This window comes from Canis lupus, chromosome 19 (assembly GCF_003254725.2).
Source record: "Canis lupus dingo isolate Sandy chromosome 19, ASM325472v2, whole genome shotgun sequence".
NCBI lineage: Eukaryota > Metazoa > Chordata > Mammalia > Carnivora > Canidae > Canis > Canis lupus.
In genome coordinates this window covers 15,529,142-15,555,336 of record NC_064261.1, presented here as the reverse complement: position 1 = coordinate 15,555,336, position 26,195 = coordinate 15,529,142, and the positions used below count along the sequence as shown (strand labels likewise).

The following is a 26,195-nucleotide window of genomic DNA, read 5'->3' as shown; positions in this document are numbered from 1 at the left end:
CCAAAATCAAGAGGAAAGTGCTGAACTGACTGAGCCACCCAGGCACCCTAAACACTTAAGATTTTAAAAAAATTTATAGACATGAGCATAGTTGTTGTCAGATAAATAGTATGCCATCTCTATTCCATACTAATAGATCACTACTGGTTGCATACATTGTATTGAATTGAATATATACAGAGATGGATTTAGGAATATATTTTTTTAAAACCTAAACCATTTGTAGCAAATGTAATTATAAGAACCCAAGATAAAGGATCCTCTATTCTAATAGATCCTCTATTGTAAAATGCTTATCAAAACTGCTTGATTTGAAACTTCATTGGTTATATTGAGAGTTCATTCTGTACAAAAAAAAAAAAAGCATCTTCTTGTGAATATAAATGTATCTACACAGTGGTCAACAAAAAAACTTGATTAAAAGAAGTATAAAAAATGGTAGACTAATTAGTAATTGCAGTTATTTGGAAGAATAATGCTTATGCCTTAGTTCAGACAAAGAATACACTTTTTGAAAATTGAGAACAAATTTTATTTGTATGATTAAAAACTTATAAAGAGAATAAAAAATATTAACGTGCTAAACTAACTTTTGAAAAGTGAAAGTAATAAGTTGTGCAACACCTAAAGAAATGTCAATATTTTCTAATAAATAAGTTTTATATATTTAATCTTTCCCTTTAAATTTTACTTATTTCATATATTTTACAGAACTAAATTTCTAACTTGTACTTCTCCTGTTTTTATGAAATTTTTCTTGGGGAAATTAAATAGATGAGGATAATTATTAAAAAGACATAAATTGAAAGAGAGAAAATTTGGTGGTTTTGAACACTGTTAAGACAATATTAATCTGCAAAAGCCAGGTAATTTTTGTCACAATAATCTATATTGAGGTTTGTTCAGAAAATACTTTTGAAAAGAAAGACCTATACAATGTAATATACAAATGCGTTTGGTAGTTTAAGGGGAATTTTATGTGAAAATTTGCCTAATACTTTTTTACATATAATATACATAGAGTATTTTTTAAAAATTGTAAATAAAAACATTGACAGTGCTTACTTACTCTTTAATATTAGTAAAAAAGTTATTAATGATTATTAAAACTGAGACCTATTCTCTTACTAGAAACTATTCTCTGATTAACTTAACAAATAATCACAGGCTCTAATATATAAATACAATCACTAGAGGAAAGGGATACATTTCCTGTAACTTTTATTAACATAGACTGTGAGGATTCTATTAGTCTAGACGAGAGAACTGCAATATTTCTTTTGTCTTCATATTTTGACATCTGATGAAATGCTTGCAATTCTGTACTACTAGGTGTCCATGAATCCTCTACTCAACTATAGTTTAATTTTTGCATACTTACCGAGAGTTTAAAAAATGTGATTAGTTTCTTTTTTTAATGATTTATTTGTTTATTTGAAAGAGAGAGAGACTGGAGTAGGAGGGACAGAGAAGGAGAGAGAATCTCAAGCAAGCTTCCTACTGAGCTCGAGGTTTCACTCATGGCTTGATCTCAAGACCCTGAAATCATGACCTGAGCCAAAACCAAGAGTTGGATGCTAACTTACTGTGCCACCCAGGGGCCCTTCCTCTTTTCTTTTTCTTTTTAAATGTTTCAAGTTTTTGTTTAAATTCAAAGCTATAGTCATCAAGAAGGTATGGTACTGGTACAAAAGAAAAAAAAAAAAAGAAAAGAAAAAGACACAGAGATCAATGGAACAAAATAGAAAACCCAGAAATGGATCACAACTATATGGTCAAGTAATCTTTGATAAAGCGATTAGTTTCTTAAATTCTTTTTTTTTTTTTTTTTTTTTTTTTTTTTTTTTAGTTTCTTAAATTCTTAAGTGCAGAGAAAACTAATTACTGGTAGGAGGCTCCACAAAATATTTTTCTTTTTTTTTTTCTTTTTGGTTCCAGTGAAGAGAATATTCTTGAAAAATAAAATCAAAACATCTATTGATACCTTCCTATTCATAATTGTATTGTCATGGATTGAGAAGGAATTAGAGTGTAGCAACAAAATAATCAAACCATATTTCATGGAAATGGTTATTTGTAGTCAGTACATATTTATAATTGGCATGTCTTTTTCATAACTCTTGAGTCTTATATCTTGCATAAATATACAGACATTTTCTTGTATTTTGCACAATCTTTCTATTGGGAGGATACATTTCTGTAGCAATTTAAAGATTTATTGAAAGTGAATTATTTTTTAAAGTTTACTGAGTTTCTTTGGATATCGTTATTTTGCTAAAAATCATTGGCAACTTAGCTTTGACAATGAAAAATAGAAGACAGCCTTCTGTACTGAAACATCTTTTTAATTTCATTTGTCATTTATTTCTTTATTCTTGAAGTTTAATGAATTTTCCTTCTTTTAATTCGTTCTTATTTTGATAGTAATCAGGAGATCATTCTTAGATTCATTATTTGATATATTGTAATAGTTGATGGTCCATCTCTGTTCTTAATTTTGCATACATGGTTCTCTTCATTTATGTGTATGTGACAACAAAATAAGCTTCTGCAATGAGTATATTGGTTTATTTTTTTACATTTCATATTTTTTAAGTTTTTATTTAAATTCCAGTTAATAACATACAGTGTTATATTAATTTCAAGTGTACACGTCGTGATTCAACACTTACATTACCACTGTTCAACATGACAAGTGCACTTCTTAATCCCTATCTTCTATCTAACCCATCTCCTCACTCCTTCCCCACTGGTAACCACCAGTTTGTTCTCTATATTAAGTATTTTTCTTGATTTTCTCTTTCTCTCCTCTTTTTCCCTGTGATTTTTGTTTTGTTTCTTAAATTCCACATATGAGTGGTATTTGTCTTTCTCTGACTTATTTCGCTCAGCTTTATTCTCTCTAGCTCTATCCATGTCATTGCAAATGGCAAGATTTCACTCTTTATCACTGAATTTATATATATATAAATGTTAGCTTTGGGTTTTTCGTATATATATATATATATATATATATATATATATATATATATATCACATAAACATCTCTATCTGTTCATCAATCAGTGAGCACTTGGGCTGCTTTCCTATCTTGGCTATTGTAAATAATGCTGCTATAAACACAGAGGTGCATCTATCCCTTTGAATTAGTGTTTTTGTATTCTTTGGATAAATACTCAGTACTGCAATTTCTGGATCATAGGATAGCCCTATCTTTAACTTTTTGAGGAACCACCGTACTGTTTTCCACAGTGGCTACACTAGTTGACATTCTCACCAACAGTGCAAGAGGGTTCCTTTTTCCCCACATCCTCACCAAATTTTGTTGTTTCTTGTGTTGCTGATTTCAGCCATTCTGACACATAAGAGGTGATATCTCACTGTAGTTTTGATTTGCATTTCCCTGATGGTAATTAATGATGAAATTCTTTTCATGTGCTTGTTGGCCAAATGCATGTCTTCTTTGGAGAAATGTCTGTTCATGTCTTCTGTCCTTTTTTTAATTGAGGTTATTTGTTTTTTGGGGTATTGAACATATAAGTTCTTTATATATTTTAGATATTAACACTTTATTGGATATGTCATTTGTAAATATCTTCTCCCATTCAATAGGTTGCCTTTTAGTTTTGTTCATTGTTTCCTTCATGATGCAGAAGTTTTTTATTTCGATGTTGTCCCAATAGTTTACTGTTGCTTTTGTTTCTCTTGCCTCTGGAGACCTATCTAGAAAAAAAGTTGCTCCTGCCAATTTCGAAGAGGTTACTGCCTGCATTCTCTTCTAAGATCTTTATGGTTTCAGGTCTTGCATTTAGGTCTTAATCTATTTTGAGTTTATTTTTGTGTATGATGTAAGAAAGTCCAGTTTCTTTCTTTTGCCATGTTGTTGTCCAGTTTTCACAATGCCATTTGTTGAAGAGACAGTCTTTTTCCTGTCAAATATTCTTTCCAGTTTTGTTGAAAATTAATTGACCATACAGTTGTGTATTTATTTCTTGTTTTTTTCTATTTTGTTGTATTGATAGATGTGTCTATTTTTGTGTCAGTACCATACTGTTTTGATTACTATAGTGTTGTAATATAACTTTAAGTTTGGAATTGTGATGCCTCCAGCTTTGCTTGTCTTTTTTCAAGATTGCTTGGCTGTTTGACGTATTTAGTGGTTCCATACAAATTTTAGGATTGTTTATTCTAGTTCTGTGAAAAATGCTGTTGGTATTTTGATAAGGATTGCATTAAATGTATAGATTGCTTAGGTAGTATAGATATTTTAACAATATTTGTTCTTCCAGTCCATGAGCATATTTTTCCATTTCTTTGTGTTGTGTTCAATTTCTTTCATCAGTATTATATAGTTTTCAGAGCACAGGTCTCTCATCTCATTGATAATGTTTATTCCTAGATATCTTATTATTTTGAGTGCTGTTGTAAATGGGATTGCTTTCTTAATTTCTCTTTCTGCTGCTTGGTTATCGGTGTATAGAAATGCAACAGATTTCTGTATGCTGATTTTGTATCCTGTGACATGAATGAATTCATGTATCTGTTCTAGTAGTTTTCTTGTGGAGTCTTTTGGGTTTTCTATATATAGTATCATATCATCTGCAATGAGTAAAAATTTTACTTCTTCCTTACTAATTTGGATACTTTTAATTTCTTTTTGTTGTCTGGTGGGTGTGGCTTGAACTTCATGAACTGAAGTACTATGTTGAATAAAAGTGAAGAGAGTGTAGATCCTTGTCTTGTTTCTGATGTTAGGGGAAAAGCTATCAGTTTTTCCCCATTAAGAATGTTAGCTTTGGGTTTTTCGTATATACCCTGTATTATGTCGAAGTGTGTTCTCTCTAAACCTACTTTGTTGAGTGCATTGAAATGAGCATATGGTTCTTATCATTTATCTTATTGATGTGATGTACCATGTTGACTGATTTGCAAATATTGAACCACCGTTGCAGCCAGGAGTAAATCCCACTTGATTGTGGTGAGTGACTTTTTTAATATATTGTTGGATTCACTTGAGGATTTTTGCATCTATATTTCTAGGGATATTGGCCTGTAGTTCTCTTTTTCAATGGAACCTTTCTCTGGTTTTGGTATCAGGGTAATGAGCATTGGGTTTAAGTCATTGAATAAACATATATTAAGTGACTTCTGTATGGACAGACACTATGGTAGAAACTAAGTGTTCCATCAAAGCTTAGAAGAGAAACAATCTTTCTGAGTTCATTGGAATAGGATTTCTAAATGTAATTAAAGCACAGTGCACTGTAAAAAATATTTGTTTTAGAAGTGAGTTTAAGATTTTCAGAAGATATATATTATATTTCCCATCAAACAAAAACTATATTCATTCCTATTTATTGATAAGCTGATGCTGTTTCAAATAAATTAAAATTGTTATAGTTTTGAAAAGATAACCACACAAAACTCTAAAATGGGGTTTTAACCTTATTGGTTGAGATAGTTGTTTAAGATCTGTAAGGAAGTATAACAAACATACTAAATAATAATAAGCAACTAAATTAAATAATATAATAACCAACTAAATTAAAATAGATTGGCTGTAAGTCAAAATTTTGTCATCTACGTCAAGTTATAGAAATTTCTTCCACGATGAAGACTAATATGTGAGAGTGAAACAAAGTAGAGGGATTATTTTGACATTGCAGTAATTCCATTTTAAAAAAGAAAGTAGCCAAGTCTAATGTGGGCTAATTGACTCAACCCAGTCATAATTTGCTCCTCTTGGTCAAATATTCCTTTCTTCCTCCCCCAATCTTTGGTTTGGGTGGGGGGACACTTGAAGGTCACATTTTGTTTTGAGTTGCCCTCCTAAGAGATAAGGGTATGGCATGTGAAATGAGAATGAGAAGTTACACGGCTTAGGAAAATTTATGAATAGATTTATAACAATAAAACTTATCACACAGTATAAAGTATATCACAGTATATATGCATCATCTTTTTCTCTTTTTTGTCTTGTAAATAAAAAAATTAAGTAAAATATTCAACTAATGAATCTATTGTTTTGACTTGTGTATTTGTTAATTGTTGACACAATAGTGTTGCATATTAATGAGCCAAAAAATCTCAAAGGCCTACAGCATACACATCTTTCTCGTGCACCTGCAGGTAGGCTATAGTTGGGATGATCTAGGCTGGGCTTAACTGGGAAGCTCTGCCTCAGACTCTACAAGCCTCTCAGCTGAGACTTCTCAACTCAAAAGCTCTTTTTTAAAAAATATTCTATTTATTTATTCTGAGAAACAGAGAGAAGCAGAGACATAGGCAGAGAGAGAAGCAGGCTCCTCACAGGCAGCCCAATGTGGGACTCGATCCCAGGATCACAACCTGAGCCAAAGGCAGATGCTCAACCATCCATGTGCCCCCGTAGCTCAATACCTTGTTTTCCTTCTGATGCTAGTGGACTAGCAGAGGAATATTGTTCTATTGACAACAGAGATACAAGAGAGCAAGCACATTTTAAGTCCCCACTTGTGTCATATTTGTAAATATCCCATTGACCAAAACAGTTGGTCATCATGGATGAGTCCATAGTCAAGAAGTAGAGAAAGAAAGCCTACCTTTAGTGGGAGGAACTGTGCAGTTGCTTATAGGGAGGGGTGAAGAAGCCGAGTCAGTGATTCAGTCTACCACAGCTTGTAACTTTAATATAAATCAAACTACTTTTCTATTTTTCAGCAGTCTGAATAGAGTTTTTTTTCTATGTTTTATAAAATACAGTATTTATTGGGCAAAAACAAAAGTGAAAATTGAAGAAATAAAAAGGTAGAATATTTTTGTTTTATACTACATTTTCCTTTTGATATAAGTCTACCATATTAAGATTTAACATCTATTGAAAAGTGTACTACAAGATGCTTTTGCAGGGTGTTTTGAAGAATAGTATAAAAATTTCCGTAAGTTTCATATGCAACCACACATATTTTAACTTGATCTTTTATTCTGCATTTACTTTTGGGCGTCCTTAAGAATCTGTTAAAATTCTGAAATTATGCAGTATTGATTTCAGGAAAAGTTGAAGTGGTTACACATGATTGCCTCTGCCTTAAAAGAAATCCTTATTTGGTTCTAATTTGAACAATATTGAAAGCACAACAAAACTAGCTTTCTATTATGTCACCACACATTTACTGAGTTATGGAAAGCATTTTGTTTCAAGAATGGAGTTAACTATGTCTTGTCCGCACTTCAAGCCATTCTTGTCATTTCTGGCTACTCTCCAAGCCTGCCTGTTACTCATACAGATTTCTTTCCTAGTTAGAAATGCATTGAAATCCCAGGAACATATGCTCCTGACTGCTAGGAGAGTTTTAGTGATGAGAGATTAATGTAATTGCTTTTGTTTGAGAAATATAATTGGTCACAGTTACATACATGTAGCTTATATGAGAAATATGTTTTGTTTTAAAACTCATTATGTTTATTTTTACTTTGCTTTTAAAATCAAACTAAAAAGAATCTGAAATGTGCATGCTTCCTTCTTTCCTCATATTCCAGAGCACTTGGGATAGAAACGGTACCAATTTGTGTGAAATAAATGCACAGGTATCTAAATATATACATAATTTAAAGTTGAGATATAAAGTTTAAAATGACAAAATATTTGCAAGCCTAAAATTCCAAGGAGTATTATAATTCCCAAATTAAGTATCATTTCCTCAAATATTATATCATGTTTCATTTACTAAAGTGTTTTCTATAAAACAATATAGTAAAATAGTATTTAGCATATATTAGATAACATGTTAGTGCTTATATTCTAGTAAAATGCAATAATTTTCCAGGGTTTTTTTTTTTGTCATTATAAAGAAAAATGATACCTAAATCCATAGATAAACTTTCTGATCATCTCTGAAACTTCATTAGAATTTGAGCCTGCAACAGACCTGTGTCCTCAAGGGTTTCTGGTTCACTTACACATGCAGTGGTGGTGGCTCTGTTGTTTTCTTTAATAGGTCCCACCTATTCCCTGCCTGTCTTTCATAGCATGGAATCATAGGTCTTTTCTCCAAAGTCTGATTTCTCCTTTTTTTTTTTTTTTTTTGGAAGAGTTCAGTTTCAAAAGTTCAGAAATACCCTCAGGATGAGAGAGTATACTATTATTACAGCCTCCACATACTCTTTTGAATTGGGTCAGTTATACATTAAGTAACTACCTAAAATCATTGTTCAGAAAATATGATTAGACTTTGCATACCTACATAGTCCAAACATTACATTCCTGACATTTAGGACTTTTAAATGTAAACTGTTCTTTGCTAGGGCCTTCTCATAACTAAAATATGAGTCAGTTGCAAACCATAATAGAGTTTGGCTCTGCAACATGATGAAGTGTTCTGGATGTAGTGAAATGTTTCACCCAGACTCATGGCAGCAGAATTCCCAGTGGTCACCCAAAATAGGGAAAGAAATGAAGAACAAAATTAAAGGAACTATGTAAACCCTGGCACCATCCTTTCATGGCAATACAGCTTTTTATTGTTGTTAAGAAATGAAAGTACTTAAGAGTTTAAACCCATAAATTATAGTACAAATACATGTTGAATTTTCTCTTTCCTAATGACTGAATTTAGCACACAACTTGAAATTTTAAAAAGGAGTAGATATATGTTCTACCAAATGAAATTATGTAGTTAGTTCAATAAGAAAATGAACATAGAATGTCAAACTTTCTGCTGAAATTTAATTAGAACTTCTGCTATGTAATCTTAGTATATATAGGCTTTGACGTAAATTTACTAAATAAAATCTTGTTGTTGGAAGCCTTTATAGCAGGCAAAGTGTGTCAACTCCATTGAATTAAATGAATCCTGTAGTATTTGGCTTCAGTTGAAGAGTGAACATGTGAAACTATTGCCAAACATTTATTTTTTTAAAGATTTTATTTATTTATTCATGAGACACACACAGAGAGAGGCAGAGACACAGGGAGAGGGAGAAGCAGGCTCCCCATGGGGAGCCCAATGTGGGACTCAATCCCAGGACCCTAGTATCAGGACCTGAGCTGAAGACAGATGCTCAACGACTGAACTACCAAGGCATCCCTATTACCAAACATTTAAAATATAAATTTGATTATTTGCTTGAGCCATGGTTTTGATACTTTTGTCCTGATGTTTTTCTTTTATGAATGTTGTGCTTAAGTGTCAAATTTAATATCAAATCCTAGAATGTTCCTTTTTACACACCACCCTGGTGCGATGATAGCAAGGCATCCCCCAGCACTGAGCCTCTCACTGCCCTGAGGGCAAACTGCTACTCAGCACACAGTCTCCTCTCAGGCAGGAAAGGTGGGGTTTTCCTTTTCAGGGTCAAAGGAAGTGACAAGCCAGCCGAAATGGTTGTACTGATCATAGTGTGGATTTCAGCTTGGTTAAAATTTGCTTTCAACTTCAAGTCCTCATTTAAGCCTGCATACAGAAAATTAAGTGGTAGGTCTCAGCATCTAGTTTCACTCTGATGAAATGTAAGAATTGTTTTGAGTGTAAGATTAGACTTTTTCCCCTAGTGAATTTCAGTAGCACCTACACAGTATACACTAGGGCATCATTTAGTAAAGTGATATTTAAGTCACATCACAATGACCTATTAAGGGTAATGCACAGTTGAATGAGCTTAGTTATTCTTTCAGGTTTACTCATGATCTGTGTGGTGTTTGTTGTAGCTGTTTCTGAAGTAGTAATAGGTGTTGATTAAATCTTACATTCCAGTCTCCCAAATGGGAGCTTTTCTGAACAAAACATATATGTCTGAAGCTCTTTTTTTTAAAAAAAAAAAGTTTTTATTTATTTATTTATTTATTTATTTATTTATTTATTTGAGATGCAGAGAGAGAGAGAGAGAGAGAGAGAGAGAGGCAGAGACGTAAGCAGAAGGAGAGGTAAGCTCCCTGATGCGGGACTAGATCCCAGGACCCCGGGATCATTCCCTGAGCCAAAGGCAAATGCTCAACCGCTGAGCCATCCAAGCATCCCTGTCTGAAGCTCTTTTAAGTTATCATTCTGAGTATGAAGTTATTGAATTATCATCCAATAGGATTTCATATCATAAAATTTACACATGATGGCATGAGAGGCAGACAAGAGTTAGGAAAGCAATAGGATTGGATTGATACTAAATATCATTGTGATATAAGACAACTTTGATCAATACTCTCTTAAATACCAGTAACATACCTATTGTATTAAATTTGCTGAACTTATGACTCTAATAAAAAATGTAAAAATAATCTGGGTTTGCTCTTAAAACAGAAATATCTCTAGGGTAAAAGTTATATGGTAGGCCTGGATAAGTTGTAAGAATGGAAAAATGAGTAAGTAAACTCTTGCTGTAAGAATGTCAGAGTTTATTTATTTAATTTTAAAGATTTTATTTATTTATTCAGGTGAGACACAGAGAGAGAGGGGCAGAGACATAGGCAGAGGGAGAAGCAGGCTCCATGCAGGGAGCCTGATGCGGGACTCGATCCCTGGACTGAGGGATCACGCTCTGAGCCAAAGGAAGATGCTCAATGGTTGAACCCACCTGGGCTTAAAAGGCACTAATCTGAACAATATAAATGATCTTTGGTAACATGAAGAGATTTTCAGTGATTTTCTGTAATATACACATTTATTAGAGAAATTAGAGCAATGAAGTACTATTATTGAAGTAATTTTTTTTAGTTAAAAGGTATTGAAATGCAATCTTTGTGACATTATCATAATATCTTTGGAAGCTATATATGTAAACTCTAAACGTGATTTTTGGTATAATGCTGTGTCACAGTTTATATGGTCTAGGTAACAGTATTACTTGAAGAACTTAATTTTGAGGTGTTAGTTTCACAAAAATAAAAACACAATTCTATAAGCATTTCTGCCACTAAGAAAGCAACTAATCAAGTACTAGGAGCCTTGATACATCTGCTACTATTTTATAGTTTTGTGTACTTTATGTCTATCTCACCAACCATTTAGATTTTAGTCATTTCTGAAAATGAGTAAATTTATGATTGCATCTTTCAAGAAAAAGAAAATCTTTGTAGACCTTATAAAAGCAGTAACTTTTACTGATATCTACAAAGAATTTAGCTAGTTTACTTGTAATATATACCCACCACCCTCCTGCTCAATGATTAACAGTCTTCAGGGGCATCGATTAAAAAACCTTCACAGATTATTCTCCTTTAATGTAAAATATGAAGAAACTTAAAAATGAAACAAATGTGGATAAAATAATATTTTTAGTTAATTAAATATTAATTTCTTCAAAGTCATTTTCTTATTGACATCAAATGCATATTTTGTTTGAAAGTTCATTGTCTTCATGCACAGATTAGAGGTTTTGGTCTAAGATATATTCAGCTTTCACTCTGGTTCTGGCTATTTCCACACACAGGTCTCTGGAAAAAAATCACTGGGCTTGATTTAGGAGGCTGACCATTGTTTTTCCTAGATAAATCACTTGACATTTCTTGTCTTACTTTTGATTCTCTGTAAAATAGAGGAGAGGGACTTGATGATATTTAATACTCCTAAAATATTATTATATCGACTTGCAAATAAATAGATTTCTGAACTTTTAGGGTACTATAAACTATACAATTTCCCAAAAGGAAAAAAAATAGATTGTCTTTCATTCTTATTTATTAAGAACCATTTTATGTAGTTTGTAGGAAGATTTTGAACTAAAAAATGTGTTTTAGATATACGTTCACCCTTATTCACTAAGAATCACTTTATTTAGCTTACAGAGCGGTTATGAATCTAAGAATGTATTTTTAATTATGGTTGATATAGTGACCACTATGAAATTATTGATTTATTAACTGGGGAATCAGTTTATAATGGACCTTGATATTTTAGTCAATTCCTTAGTCTTAACATATTATCTTTGTATATCAGTTTAAATCAGTGAAATGCCATATTTTATAGTTATAGCTACATGTATGTAATAATTTGATAATTGATATTGCTAATTAATATTTACTGATTATGCAGTTTTATTTATTAATATATACCTGATTTATTCACTTAAAAACACTTAAAATTCACTTAAAATATAGTTGATTTATTCACTTAAAATTAAAAATAAATTACCAAGATATAATGTCATTCTTGATGCACTACAGAATAAAATGATAGACTGCATATTATAGGAAATAAACAAAATTAAGAGGAAAGTTTTGTACTCATTTCAAAACAACTATTTACATAGTAAGATTTTCTGTTTTTAAATATCTGTTTAAGGACAGCCCACATGGCTCAGCGGTTTAGCGCTGCTTTCGGCCCAGGGCCTGATCCTAGAGACCCGAAATCGAGTCCCACATCGGGCTCCCTGCATGGAGCCTGCTTCTCCCTCTGCCTGTCTTTCTCTCTCTCTGCCTTTCTCTCTCTGTCTCTGTGTCTCTCATGAATAAATACATAAAATCTTTAAAAAATTAAAAATAAATAAATAAATAGATATCTGTTTATTCAGTGGGTTGAATATCAAGGACACTTCCCTTCAGCATAAAGAAGTTTGGTGACAATACTTAAAGTCATTTTTTTAAATTTAACTATTACCATTATCAAACTATCAAAAGATAGCCTGTTTTTAAATTGATTGGTTATTAGATCCCTTAATCTCAGTCATGTTTTTGTTTCTAAATATAATCATTCATTTACCAGGGTTTCACTGCCTAGGGATCAGGTGTCTCAGCCAAGAAAGTGATTATTTCTGAAGGTCTTTCAATGGTCACAGAGGTGGTGGCAGTGGACAATACCTATGGCTTGACCATTAGCTGCAGCTGATGTTTTGTTATGAATAAGTCAACCACAAAGTTACCAACTGCCCTTGTAATTGTAGCAGGTGAAACTACATATGTTTCTGAAAAGCCAACTATCTAAGCATAAACAAAGGTCAACATTTGATAGGCAGGCATAAAATATGCAAGTAATGTTTCTTTAATCTTTAAGGGTAAATTTTCACAAACTTTCAGAATAGATACCTTGAAAATGCCCCTTGGACTTAAGTTATGGAAGCTGTTGGCAGTTTCTGTTTTGTTTTTATTTTAAATATAGTCACATGGGAAGGGAAGTTTTTGAGTTCAAAATGTGATTTTATTTTACTTTATTTTTGCATAATGAATATTTAAATGCAATTATTTTACTGATTTCAGGTATAAACAACTGTGAAGATACACATAAAACATTGAATTGGCACAACTGCCACTAAAAGCTTACTTGTGCAGTAATTTTTGCTTTGTCTTTTTAGAGAATGGAATGTATTTTTCAACATATACATTTTTTTTTTTACCTTAGGAACAATATTGTAGACTATTTTAAAATCTTGGAATTTCAAATAAATTGCTAATAGCCTTGTCTGGGTTATTAAAGTGATCTAGTTTGTACAGAAAGAAAGAAGTCTTTAAAATTAGAAAATCTTAATTCTTATTTTCAAATGTCTTCTCTAAACTTTTAATGTTTGATTTCTGTGATTATATAATAACATTTCAAAGCAAATCATATCAAATCTTATTCCGAAGAAGGCTCATAATGGCTTTTAGGTTAGTGGTATATTCAAGAGTGAGCCAAGCACATGTTAGGGTCTGGAGTCATCAGGAGGATGGTAACTGCCAAGGGCAGGATGTAAGGCAGTTCAAAAAATTATCCGTAGTGTTAGAAATAAATTTTTTTGAAACAAAATTTCGACAGTGCGTTTTCCGAGAGATAACTGTAAATGTTTTTATTGGTGTATATTTCTGTTATCAAACTCCACTTCTTTATTGCGAGAGATGTGACCTTATTTTCTTCTGTATTTTTAGTGACTAACATACGCCTGTTATGTGATAGATTCTAAAATATTGAATAAATAAATACTAGAATCAGTGATGACATTGCAAACAAGGTCCATATTCCTGAAATTCTTGGTAGGTAGAAACATGGCACAGGGGATCAGGAGAAGTGAAGGGATTGCAGGATGACACCTACCCATGCTAAGGAGTTCATATCTCATTTTCTGCATAATTATTAGCCCAGGCTATTGGGAGAACTGAGAAAAGCCATGCTAAAGACTTTTTAGGGATATCTGAGGGATTGTGGAATAGAAAAGAGATACTGGACAATTAAGAGAAAAATCCAGATTTCTGCCTCCAAGAAAGGAATATTAGGTTCTTAACTTTTTAATTGGTAAGCTGACACTGATTTTAGGAAAAATAATAGGCTGACTTGTTAAATGAATGATGTGTGGTATCCAAAATAATAATAATAACCCTTACATATACCAGATACAATGATAAAATATTCTGTATCTGTTTTTATAATTAGTTGACTATAGAGACATTCAAAAATGTTTAGTTTTGAATTCATTAGTATTAAGCTAAATTTATTCCTCATAGTAAAATAGAAAAGCTCTTTCTACCTGAAATGATGGAGTTGGCCAAAACCTCATAGAGCATACATGATCAAAGACTTCTAGAGCTGTATCTGGGGATCAGTAGAACAGTCTTTATTTTTTCTTAAATTCTGATACAGAGAGATTTATTGGCTGACTCACGATTATTTGGCTAGTTAGTTCATATGTAAGTGATTCAGGTTCCAGACAGAAATAATATGCACATATAGTTGTGACATACTCTTCAAATATGATTCATTGTGTTTATTAAACATACACACCTACACATGAGAGAGAAAGGTTTGCATAGCACTAGAGAAAACTTACTTACTAGCTCTGTGTCATTGGGCAATTACTTAATCTGCTTACCTTTGTTAACTAGTTTCTCTAATAGGAAGATAATAGTATTTTCCTTCATAGTGTTCTTTTGAAGACTTTTAAAAATGTGTGTATGTGTATATATATATATATATACATATATATATATGTATGTGCACACACATATAACTTAAAACTATGTCTAGGACATATATATTAATTATTGTGTTATAACTATGAAAATATAGAAAGGGGCTTGTTCAATTCATGCACTCACCATTTATAATGAGGTACCTTTCTGGAATATCCAGTATGTTTCTAGTGTGTGGTACTCTTTCCTGATCCATCTTTGATGTCATATTTAATTGGTGTCAATATGGATTATCCTTACTCTCAATTTAGTGGTCTTCCTTAAACACACACACACATATACACTTAGACACACACACTCATATATGCACATTTTCTCACAAATACACTTACAAAATATGTTTCTCTCTGTCACACACACACACACACACACACACACACACACAAAAGCATACACAAGGTTGGTGTGTTGGTTTCCAATGAGACCAAGTCATAAAATTATAGATGGAAGACCATTTAGAATTAAAAAAAAAAAATTATTAAGCTAAAAAGTTAGAGGTGAGTTGAGGTATTTCCATCAGTTATTTCTTATTCTTTATCTTTCTACTGTATTTTAAGGATTATGCACACATATATGAAAATCCACACATAAAATGTAAATATAATTGTTAATTTCCAAAGAACATTATTATATTTTTGGAAGACCATCAAGTCATTGATTCTTAAATCCATATGTTTCAGACTTTTGAGATACATATATGTGTATGTATGTAATTCAAAGCTCTTTCTACAAGAAAACTTCATATATATTCAATATGTTCCAGAGATGAACAATAAATTGTATTTTTGATGTTGGGTTGTAGGACTTGGAATTCTGATTTATTAAATCATTTTCTCAAAATCCATGGCTCTCAGAAACTCCTAGATCTGTGCTCACAACTTCAAAACCAAGATTAATCTTTTATCAAACACTTCCCTCTAGGCTAAGCATTTTGTTGGCATCATCAAAGTCTGGTCTTCATAAAATTCTCTAAGACACGAAATATTAATCTCAATTTTAGGATGAGGAGACTAAGGCTAAGATAAATGAAGTACTCAGGATTACCTGGCTAATAATTTGGGGAGTCAGACCTGAATTTCAGTTTTTCTGATTTGAAATAATCCATGCTATTTACAACCATGCAAGGAAGTTAGATATTGGCTGCATTTGTAGATACTATGGACCTTTTCTTAAAGGAAGTGGTACAGAGAATGACGTGAGCCCAAACTAGAAGTGGCACATTTCCAACTGCTGAGACTGCCTGTCTAGACTAATCTGAGCCATTTGCTGTGATGAAGCCTGTCCTATTATTAGAAGGTGGAACTAGAGGTATAATAATTATTTAGTACTTAATTTTATATATTGTTTTCTGGGTTTTTCTTTTTATAATTTGTTAATCTATTAGTGTAGCTCTGCTAAATTTCCCACTCATTCCATGTAGGAGAATAATGACAGTTCTATCTCCTGCTTCTCCCCCAACCCCATCTCTACCTCCTCCGGGCAAAAGATGAAATCAGAATTCTTTTGCTCTCTTCTTTTTTCCTCAGATTCGTCTGCACTGGTCTTAGATCTGATGGAGTTTTTGCAGTTTAACTATAAAATATGACATTTTATCCCATGAGAAAAATGTCTTTGTTATATCGTAGCTAAATGGCTGGCTGGATTTTTCTCCATGACTTAATTTTGTGACCCAACTGGGGAAACTTGCAGTTTTATTAGCAGCTGTCTTCCCTTTTCTTATCAGATATTCAGCTTTTAGCACCTAGCTCAAAAGAGAAAACACATGGTTTGAAGTTATTATTTAGACTTCACAAATCCTTCCTTCTAAACATTTTTTATTAGGCAGAGAAACAAACAAATTTAACTCCGACTAGGATCTCTCAAACAAAGCTGTTAATATTTGGAATATATAAATACTACATTTGAAAGGAATGATTGTTTAGCTTTAGTCGCATTAAGAAGTGCTGATAGGAGGGGAAATAGGAACAGAAGAAGATGCATGTATTTTCCCCCCGTGGGTTGGGAGTTGATTTTAAAGGGGAAAATTCAGAGAGTTTCTTAAAACAAGAAGTGAACTTCTTTGTTTCTCCCAGACATTGCTAATATGTAAGCATTTCAGGAAGAAATTCTACACCACCTCATTTGTGTGTCGGGCAACATTTAATGGTTGAATGGCAGATGGTCGTAAGTCTGGGCAGTTCTTCAGTGGTGCACAAATCTGGGGATTAAATCAACAGTTGATCAGTGGGCCTTTTCTTGTATAAACTCCAAGCAACCCTTTAAAATCAGTTACTATCAACAAGTAAAATGATTTTTATAAGAGAAATCTTTATAAAAAATATAAATAACCAGCTTTCTCTAGGATATTTTCTATTATTTGGATGCTATATATAAAGGTTCTGATTATTTTTGAGAGGCCTAGCTAGCTAGTGGGCTCTTGGTATACGTTTTAACCTTTAATCTTGCAGGCATGTGGGACATTCATGTGTTGTTTCTTTCTCTCCTTGTAGGTTGAAATAACACTTCAGGATATCAATGACAATCCACCAGTATTTCCAACAGACATGCTGGATCTTACTGTGGAGGAGAACATTGGCGATGGGTCTAAGATTATGCAACTGACAGCGATGGATGCTGATGAGGTAATTCATAGCCTGCGTTTGTTTTGAAACCTGATATTCCAGTGATCTATCAAATTTCTACTATATGTTGACCACTTTTAGTACCCAATAGTTAAGGTTAAGCATTGTGTGCTCTTTTCATAAGAATGTTAATTGTTGAAATGTGATATAAGAAGGCTAAGATAGAAGTATCAAGAGGTAATATTCCTTTGATCAGCAATTCAGAATTGCTGGTTGCATTTTAAATTTCTTAGTCAAATTATTTTAAATTCTCAAATAAAAAAATCTACAAACATAACCATAATTTTTATGCCTTTATCATTCTAATTTGCTATCATAGCAGCTAAAGATTGATTTTATATTTGTATTTGGAAAAAGCAGATTATTTAAAATTAAAACATCTTAAGTCTATCTTCTAGTTTTTCATTTAATTCTCACATATCTGTAAAACAAAATAAATAATTTAATAATAGCCTTTATACATTTTAAGGAACTTATCTAGGAAAGCTAATGATCAAATCTGTTAAAAAACAGAAATTTCTAGGGGCACCTGAGTGGCTCGGTCAGTTAAGTGTCTGACTTGGTTTTGGCCAAGATCATGATCTCAGTGTTGTGAGATCAAGCCCCACATCAGGATCCATCCTCAGTGCAAAGTCTGCTTGAGATTCTCTCTCCCTTGCCCTCTGCTCCTCCCCCTGCTTGCATGCACACTCTCTCATTCTCTCTCTAAAATAAATACATAAATCTTAAAAAAAAGAAACAAAAATTTCTTGTCTAGTGGTGAATGTAAAATTATGGGGTGCAATTTAGATTACTGTCTGTCTTCTTTATTTATTTATTCATGAGAGACACACACACACAGAGAAAGAGAGAGAGGCAGAGACACAGGCAGAGGGAGAAGCAGGCTCCATGCAGGGAACCCAATGTGGGACTTGATCCCAGAATTGCAGGATCATGCCCTGAGCCAATGGCAGAAGCTCAACTGCTAAGCCACCCAGGCATCCCAATATTACTATCTTCTATAATCACCATGCTCTAAATGACATAACAATTTATATATTTGTAATTTATATTTTCCTGTGAAAAATGACCATTGCCTATTCTCTCCTTCTTGCTAGGTAAAGGACTTAATTAATGTTATGGAACTGTGAAAAGAAAGATAACCTTCTCTGACACCAGTATCTCCTTTTACCTTAAGCTAAGCCCAACAACAGATCAGAGGATTTAATTTTTTTCTTTTTAATTTTGTTTTAATTTTAAAAAGATTTTATTTATTTATTCATGAGAGACACAGAAAGAGAAAGAGAGGCAGAGACACAGGCAGAGGGAGAAGTAGGCTCCCCACAGGAAGCCCAATTTGGGACTTGATCCGGGATCCCGGGATTTGGACCTGAGCCGAAGGCAGATAGATGCTCAACCACTGAGCCACCTATGTGTCCCTTTTTGGCCTTAGTTTAATTTCAGAAGTATCTGAAAACTTTTAATCTATGAGTAAGGTCTTCATGAATTTATTTCCTTAACTTTTAAAAGTAAATAAATAAAAAACAGATGAATTTTAACAGCTAATACAGAAATGTAATGACTTATTTCTAAATCTTGACAAAATCTAAAAAAAAAAAATCTTGACAAAATCTAAGGAAAAGTAAAATAAAGCATAGATATGTAGATAATTGTAGTTTTCTATTAAAAAAGATTTGATTTTTTAAGTTTAGTATCTTCTCAATTTTATAAAGTGTTAAATAACAGAAGCTCAACTAAGTAAAATTAAATTGGCTTTATTTCAATGATTCATGAACCAAGCAGCAACTTATCTATCAATACGAAGGAGCTCTGCCAAGCTGTAGGAAAAAGAAGTTTTTTATTTCCAGTTGTGTCCTATTAGAAGAGAATGGATCCTCATTGAATTTATGCAAATAAATAACTATATTGCCATGAAACTATATTGCCATAAAAATAGTTTTTGAATTCTGGAGGGATCAGGTAGGAAGAAAAAGAAAATGCTTTATCTTTGTTTACAAAGGTAAACTTTATCAATCAGCTATAGGTCATAGCAAAAAGGAAAATAAAAGTAGAAAAGAAAAGAAAAAGAGTTTCTTACATCTGGTAAAACAAAGCATTAAATACCAACAATATTTTAAACAAAAGTCATAAAGAATTCTAATGATCCTCCTTAGTTACTGAGTCGTATGTAATTCATACTTGTTCTACTTGAATCCAGTTTTTTCATTAGCTCTAGAAATTCTTACCCCATTCGGTTTGTTTTGTTTTGTTTTGCTTTAAGGTTACCAGAAACCTGTATTTTGGAGTATTTTCCATGAGTCTTCTTGAACATGAAGCACTCTTGCCAAAGTATCAGAATGAAACAACAATGTCTATAAATGACAAAAGACTTAAAAATGGCCAGGATTAAAATTTGATGAGAGTTCACTACAATTCACAAGGAATTGTTTGTAAAATGTTGCATATTATTTTAAGATAATTGGAATTATGACTGAAAACATTGTGCCAAGACATACCAGATTTCTAGGAATTTTACATTATTTCTGGAACAATTAAAACTTATACAACACAAAATGCCTTAGTATTATTTCTTATTTGACAATGCTTACCATATAATTTAACATATCAAATAAACTTAATTACTTTTAATACTTTAATATCTTTTTACTTTTAATACTTTAATATATTTTTATAAGGAGAGAGACCAAATCTTTTTCAATGTTTTAGAGAACCTCTTGAAAATATCAAAGTTTTATCAAGGTCAAAAAACTTCATTTAAATTTTGATTTTTAGGAAGTTGTCAAAAAATATCAAAAGGCTTCAAGACCATAGGTCATTATGAAACAATATTCAGTTATCTATTTAGCCAAAGTGACAATTAAAGACTCCATAGGCAAATATAGAAGACTTCGTGGTTCTAGTAAAACTTAATTCTTTTAATATTCAGAGTTCTAGGTTTTAGTAATCAAAGATTTGATACAACAACATAGGAAAGTATTTTGAAGAAACATAGAATCCTTGATTTTTAGGTATATTACTTTGAAAGGTAAGGAAGGAAATACTTTTGTAATCTCCAACAAGAACAGACCAATAGACCATGAAAATTTTGTCCTCATAACAGACAGAAAACCAAATTCTAATTTTGCACCAGCTTACTTTTGATACTAGAAATCATTTGCATAATTAAATTCATTCTCATCTTAGCCAGGGCTGATCACACATAAAATTCCTTTCCCATGTTACTTTTAGTAATTTTGGTTACATATATTAGAATTTTAACTCTTAGAAGCCTTTGATTTCTGACAAAAACTAAAAAATAAGTATGAACTGTCTTCTATATTAGCATTCTGTGGCCGACTTCTAAATATTTTTTATAATTTCTAGAAATGTACTTTCTCATAGAAAATCTTTCAGCATGGCATAAAGCATGTTTACTAATGGACCAAAATATCTTTAGTTTCTCTGTAAAAGAAAGCTAAAAGTGGGTAAGCTTATGTTCAATAACTAATGTTTCAGTATTTTATGTTATTTGGAAATGATCTGGATTTTCAACAGGTACAACAGATACAACTTGACTCATCACTTAACTTAATCTAGCAAAACTTTGTTTCAGGTTACCAAAAAGATTTGGGGAAACTAACAAGTTTACCCAAAAGGTTTTAGGTAAAACCTCTTATATCTACTTTATTTACTTGTTATTAACAATTACATTTAGCTTACTTACAAAAACTCATCATGACAAATTATTTTTATTGCTGACAAATTTTTTAACAAAGATAATGTAAACTTATTTGAATATAATTCCAGGTAAAATAAAAGGTGTATGATTGCATTATATTAAATGTTGAAAAATCTAAAGATACATATATTTTATTTAAACCAACAAACTTGAATTAGTTTTAATATTGAACATTTCCCCAGATTACATGAATCCAAAAAGTATTTGAATTAGTTTACATTATATTTTTGAGAATTTATATGAATATTAAATTTATATAAGCTCATATTTGTTTAAGCTAATTAAATATAGCTCTTTCACATATTAATTTTAATAATATCATCTGAGGTATATATATACACATATATGTCACATAAATATATATATATATATATTTATCACATAAACATACAGAAAGAAAGACATTGGGGCTCCTGGGAGCCTCAGTTGGTTTAGCAGCCAACTTTTGGTTTGGGCTCAGGTCATGACCTCAGGGTCATAAGATTGAGCCCTATGTCAGTCTCCATGCTCAGTGTGGAATCTGCTTGAGATTCTTTCCCCCTCTCTCTTCATTCCCTTTGGCTCACTCTCTAAAATAAATAAAGTAAATAAATAAATAAATAAATAAAGTGTATAAAATGTTTAAAAAGAGAGAGAGATTATAGCTTCTATAAACTTAAGATTTCCCATTAGTTCAAATTCTAAATTACCTTCTCCCTCTTTTATTTCTGATAGGAATTACATGCCCAAAGGTCATATATTAACGTTTACATCTCAAAGGCACAGTGAAGAATGCAAGTTATAAGCTTTTTAAGATAAATAGGAGATGCTTTGGGATTGGTGAAAAAGAGTAGGTGAACTTTCAACTGCCTCTAGGGCTGGATTTTTAGTTTTGCAAAGATTTGTGTAAGATAAGGACAGTTGCTCTCAATTTCTCAAAGATTTGGGTTGCAACTTAAATGACATCATAGGTTGATTCACCCATAAATCCTTTTACAAGGGCTTTAAAAGGTTTTTCTTTCCTTCTGGATTCATAGTTTTATTTTGGCTTAGGGGAGAAGGCCTAAAAAAAATTCTTTTAGGCTCTGCAATTTGGCCAATTTCTGACCGCAGAGCTACTTTGTAGTTTTTAGCTGGGACAAACAGTAAATATTTCTGGCAGTACTGAATAACTCCTTGGACTGAAGAGGTGTCCCCCAAGAGGATGCATGAGATATTTTGTTTTCCTCATTCTACTGGGCACTACAGACAGAGATCTGGGACAGCTGACTCTGGCAAGAATTCTCATTCTTAGCTGGCTTCCACCAGCTTTTCCAGGATCCTATCTGTAGCTCTGGTATTTACCAGAATTTGGCTAGGTTTTTCATTATTTGTAATTTTAGTTTTCCATTGGCTGTTTAAGAGAATAACAGGAGTTTACCAGAAAATCCCTCAGAGTCCCATCAACTTTGGGAGATCTCCATTAGGGCCCTCCTTACAAGAGTAGACATGTGGTATCTGTAAGGTCATTAACTTGGCAGACTTTGTGCTTATGGTCATATAAAGGGAATTTCAGACACAGGATTACTAGAATGAGTACTCAAATAGAGGATAGAGGGAAGCAGTAAGACTTTTACATCAGGCTTGTGTTTTCTTGTTTGTTTCTTTTTAGGTACCTTTTATACCTTGAATTTTTCATTAGCTTTTGCAACAAATCTTTTAATGAAGCAATTTTGAAATTTTGAAGACTTTCAGAGGTTTTTGTATGCCAGTTAAAATAGGTATTCCATTCTGTTTCTTTGATTTGGGAGTCCTTGCTTTTAAATGCACTTCTTTTTTTTAAGATTTTATTTATTTATTCATGAGAGACAGAGAGAGAGAGAGAGAGAGAGAGACAGAGAGAGAGAGAGAAAGGCAGAGACACAAGCAGAGGGAGAAACAGGCTCCATGCAGGGAGCCCAATGTGGGACTTGATCCTGGGTCTCCAGGATTATACCCCGGGCTGACGGCGGCGCTAAACCACTAAGCAACCAGGGCTGCCATTAAATGCACTTCTTAAATGATCTTACCTAATTGGAACGTTCCTCATAATGGCCACTGTAATTCTAGGTTATAATTACTCTGAGGGCTGGCAGCGTTTTGTAGGACCCTAGCTGCAAATGGGGTTTAACCCACATTTTCTGTACAGCATATAAAGTTGCTAATTGGGTGTGACTCACTTATCTGCCCAGCCATATTTTGGCGACCCCAATAGGACAGATACCAAGCCAAATTCTCAGGACACAAAATAAACTTAGGAAAGTTTTGCTATTTTTGTAAATATTTATTTCTTTCTGGACCATAATTCTTAGACATAAAATAACCAAGTGTGTAGGAAGGTAGCAGAAATTCTTTAGATTTTAAGCATCTCATTTTTATTATAATTACTTTTTTAAAGCTAAGCCTTTGGGTCTCTCAGAGCCAAAATATTTAAAAGGATTGTGCCTCTGGCTTGGTGATTGTGCAGTGTTTCACAGGATACCTCATTACATGGAAATTTGCTTGAGATTTGCAGGTGACCTAGTGTCATTATCACTCATTACATGACCAACTTATTCTAATACAGGAGTCTTTGATTTAGGTGTAAGCATTAAACAAATAGTTTTTAAGTGCTTGGCCAATGCCCACCAATTTTTGCAGCTTTTTAGCCTCTGAGATCCCTGTTAGCAATAGTATTTATCTACACAAAACAAGACAAACATGTACCTCTTAACATGTCAACAGCAACCAGATGTTATTGCAGATTGGCCAAGAGAAGGCTGTGTGCATCATGAGCATTTCCCAGTGCAGATTAAAGCAACAGACTCCAGAAAACGGGAACTGTTGACTGGACCTGGGGAAGGACTAAACCAGCCAACTCCAGTAGGTGGGCACTGCAGACTGTAAGTAGAGAAAGGGATTCCAGACTACTGGGGGATTGTAGACTAAACCAAGGGCCAGGGACTGAGGTTTTGGATAGCAGCATCTGCCTAGCTCAAGCTGACTCCACTAAGCCTGGGGGTGGAAAGCCAGTTAGGTTGGGAGCTCAACACAAAGAGAACAGTGCTCAAAACCGAGGTAACTTACCCACAGTTGTCAGAAATAGTGAGAAAGACAGTGAACTCAAAGGAGTTCCCAGGGTCCTGCACTTGTGTTTTTTATCCCTGAAAACATTGGAAGTTTTTTTCAGTCTTTTCACTGCCACCAAATCTGTTAGACAACACAAATTCAACTGAGTACATTTACAAATTGGCTTTATTCAACAATTCATGGGGATCCCTGGGTGGTGCAGCGGTTTAGCGCCTGCCTTTGGCCCAGGGCGCGATCCTGGAGACCCGGGATCGAGTCCCACGTCGGGCTCCCGGTGCATGGAGCCTGCTTCTCCCTCTGCCTGTGTCTCTGCCTCTTTCTCTCTCTCTCTGTGTGACTATCATGAATAAATAAATAAAATCTTAAAAAAAAATTCATAAATCAGGTAGCATTCCATCTAGCAATAGAAAGGAGCACTGTCAATTTGTAGAAAAGAAAAGGTTTCTAAAGCTGAAAGGGTAAGAAAAAATGGAATTATTAACAAAATGCATTTTTTTAGGCCAGGTCACCTTCCTAAGGAGAACAGAAAGGGCCTCTTGGCTGGATTACCTACCTAGTGCTGACCAAGAATTTCTATGTTGACTGGTTAAAAGTTACATTCCCAGATTTCAAACTGCAATTAGATTATGTATTATCTTGGTTTGTTGACATGGAGCTTAGCATAAGGGACTCTGTTTTGGGCCTGCTATCTTTTTTTTTAACAATTTAGTTTTTTTTTTCCAAATTCTAGCTGTTATTAAAGGTTATGTGACTACTTTTATTATTATTGATAGGAGATATCAGTTATTACTTAGGAAATACTTTGTTTTCTTAAAGCTCATCATTGATAATGTATATTTGGATAGCTCAAGTCACAAACATTGATTAACTCTCATTTAGAAAATTAGTTAACCTATGATCCAGCATTTGTACTTTTAGTTATTTACTAAAAGAATACAAAAATACTATTTTGAAGTGATACATGCACCACAATGTTTACAGCACCATTATCAAAAATAGCCAAATCATGAAAAGAGCCCAAATATCCATCAACTAATGAATGGATAAAAAAGATGTGGTATGTGGTGTGTGTGTGTGTGTGTGTATACACACTATAATATAATATAATATAATATTATATATAATATAATATAATAATATAATTATTTATATTATAATATAAATTATATATTATATATATTTATTATATATAAATATATATAATATATTATAATAATATAATATTATTTATATTATGATATAGCATATCAGCCATAAAAAATAATGAAGTCTCGCCATTTGCAATGACATGGATAGAGCTAGAGAGTATTATTATACTAAGCAAAATAGTCATTCAGAGAAATACAAGTACCACAGGATTTTTTTTACTCATATGTAGAATTTAAGAAACAAAACAAATGATCATAGATGAAAGAAAGAGAAAGGAAAACCAAGAAACAACTCTTAACTATAGAGAACAAACTGGTGGTTACCAGAGGGAAGGGAGTGAGTAGAATGGGTGAAATAGATGATAGAGATTAAGGCGGACACTTGCTGTGATGAACACTGGGTCTTGTAGTGAAATGTAAGATGGTGATATCTAGGACATGCAAGATATGCGTTAAGGGGAGACAAAGTGTGGAATTAAAGGGGCAGGAAAGTGAAAGGTAGTACAGAGGAAAAAGGTCAGGGAAATGAAGGGAGGGTTGTATGAAATTCAGAGAGATGTAGTGATGCTGACAATTTGGGCAGAGTATAAACGTAAAAATCACCAAATACTTTGTAATCAGATCTATTGAAGGAGGGGGCGTGTAGGCAGGATGGGATGGGAAAGAGGAAATAAGTTTATCTACAACTTAAAAATTTCATAAAATTGCTTCTGAACTATTATTTATTTAAAGATGAAGCTACTGAGGTTGCTTTCCTTCTCAAATATATTTTATCTTGAAATTTTTGTAGCTTTTCA

At 32.9% G+C, this 26,195-nt stretch overlaps 1 protein-coding gene across 1 annotated transcript in view; it reads left to right on the top strand.

Moving 5' to 3' along the window:
* Positions 1–26,195, top strand: part of FAT4 (FAT atypical cadherin 4) — a 176,459-nt gene that overhangs the window by 59,599 nt on the left and 90,665 nt on the right. The window contains exon 2 of the mRNA XM_025420557.3: positions 17,335–17,466. Within this exon, the coding sequence (XP_025276342.3) occupies positions 17,335–17,466 (132 nt within the window). The remainder of the gene's footprint in view (positions 1–17,334; positions 17,467–26,195) is intronic.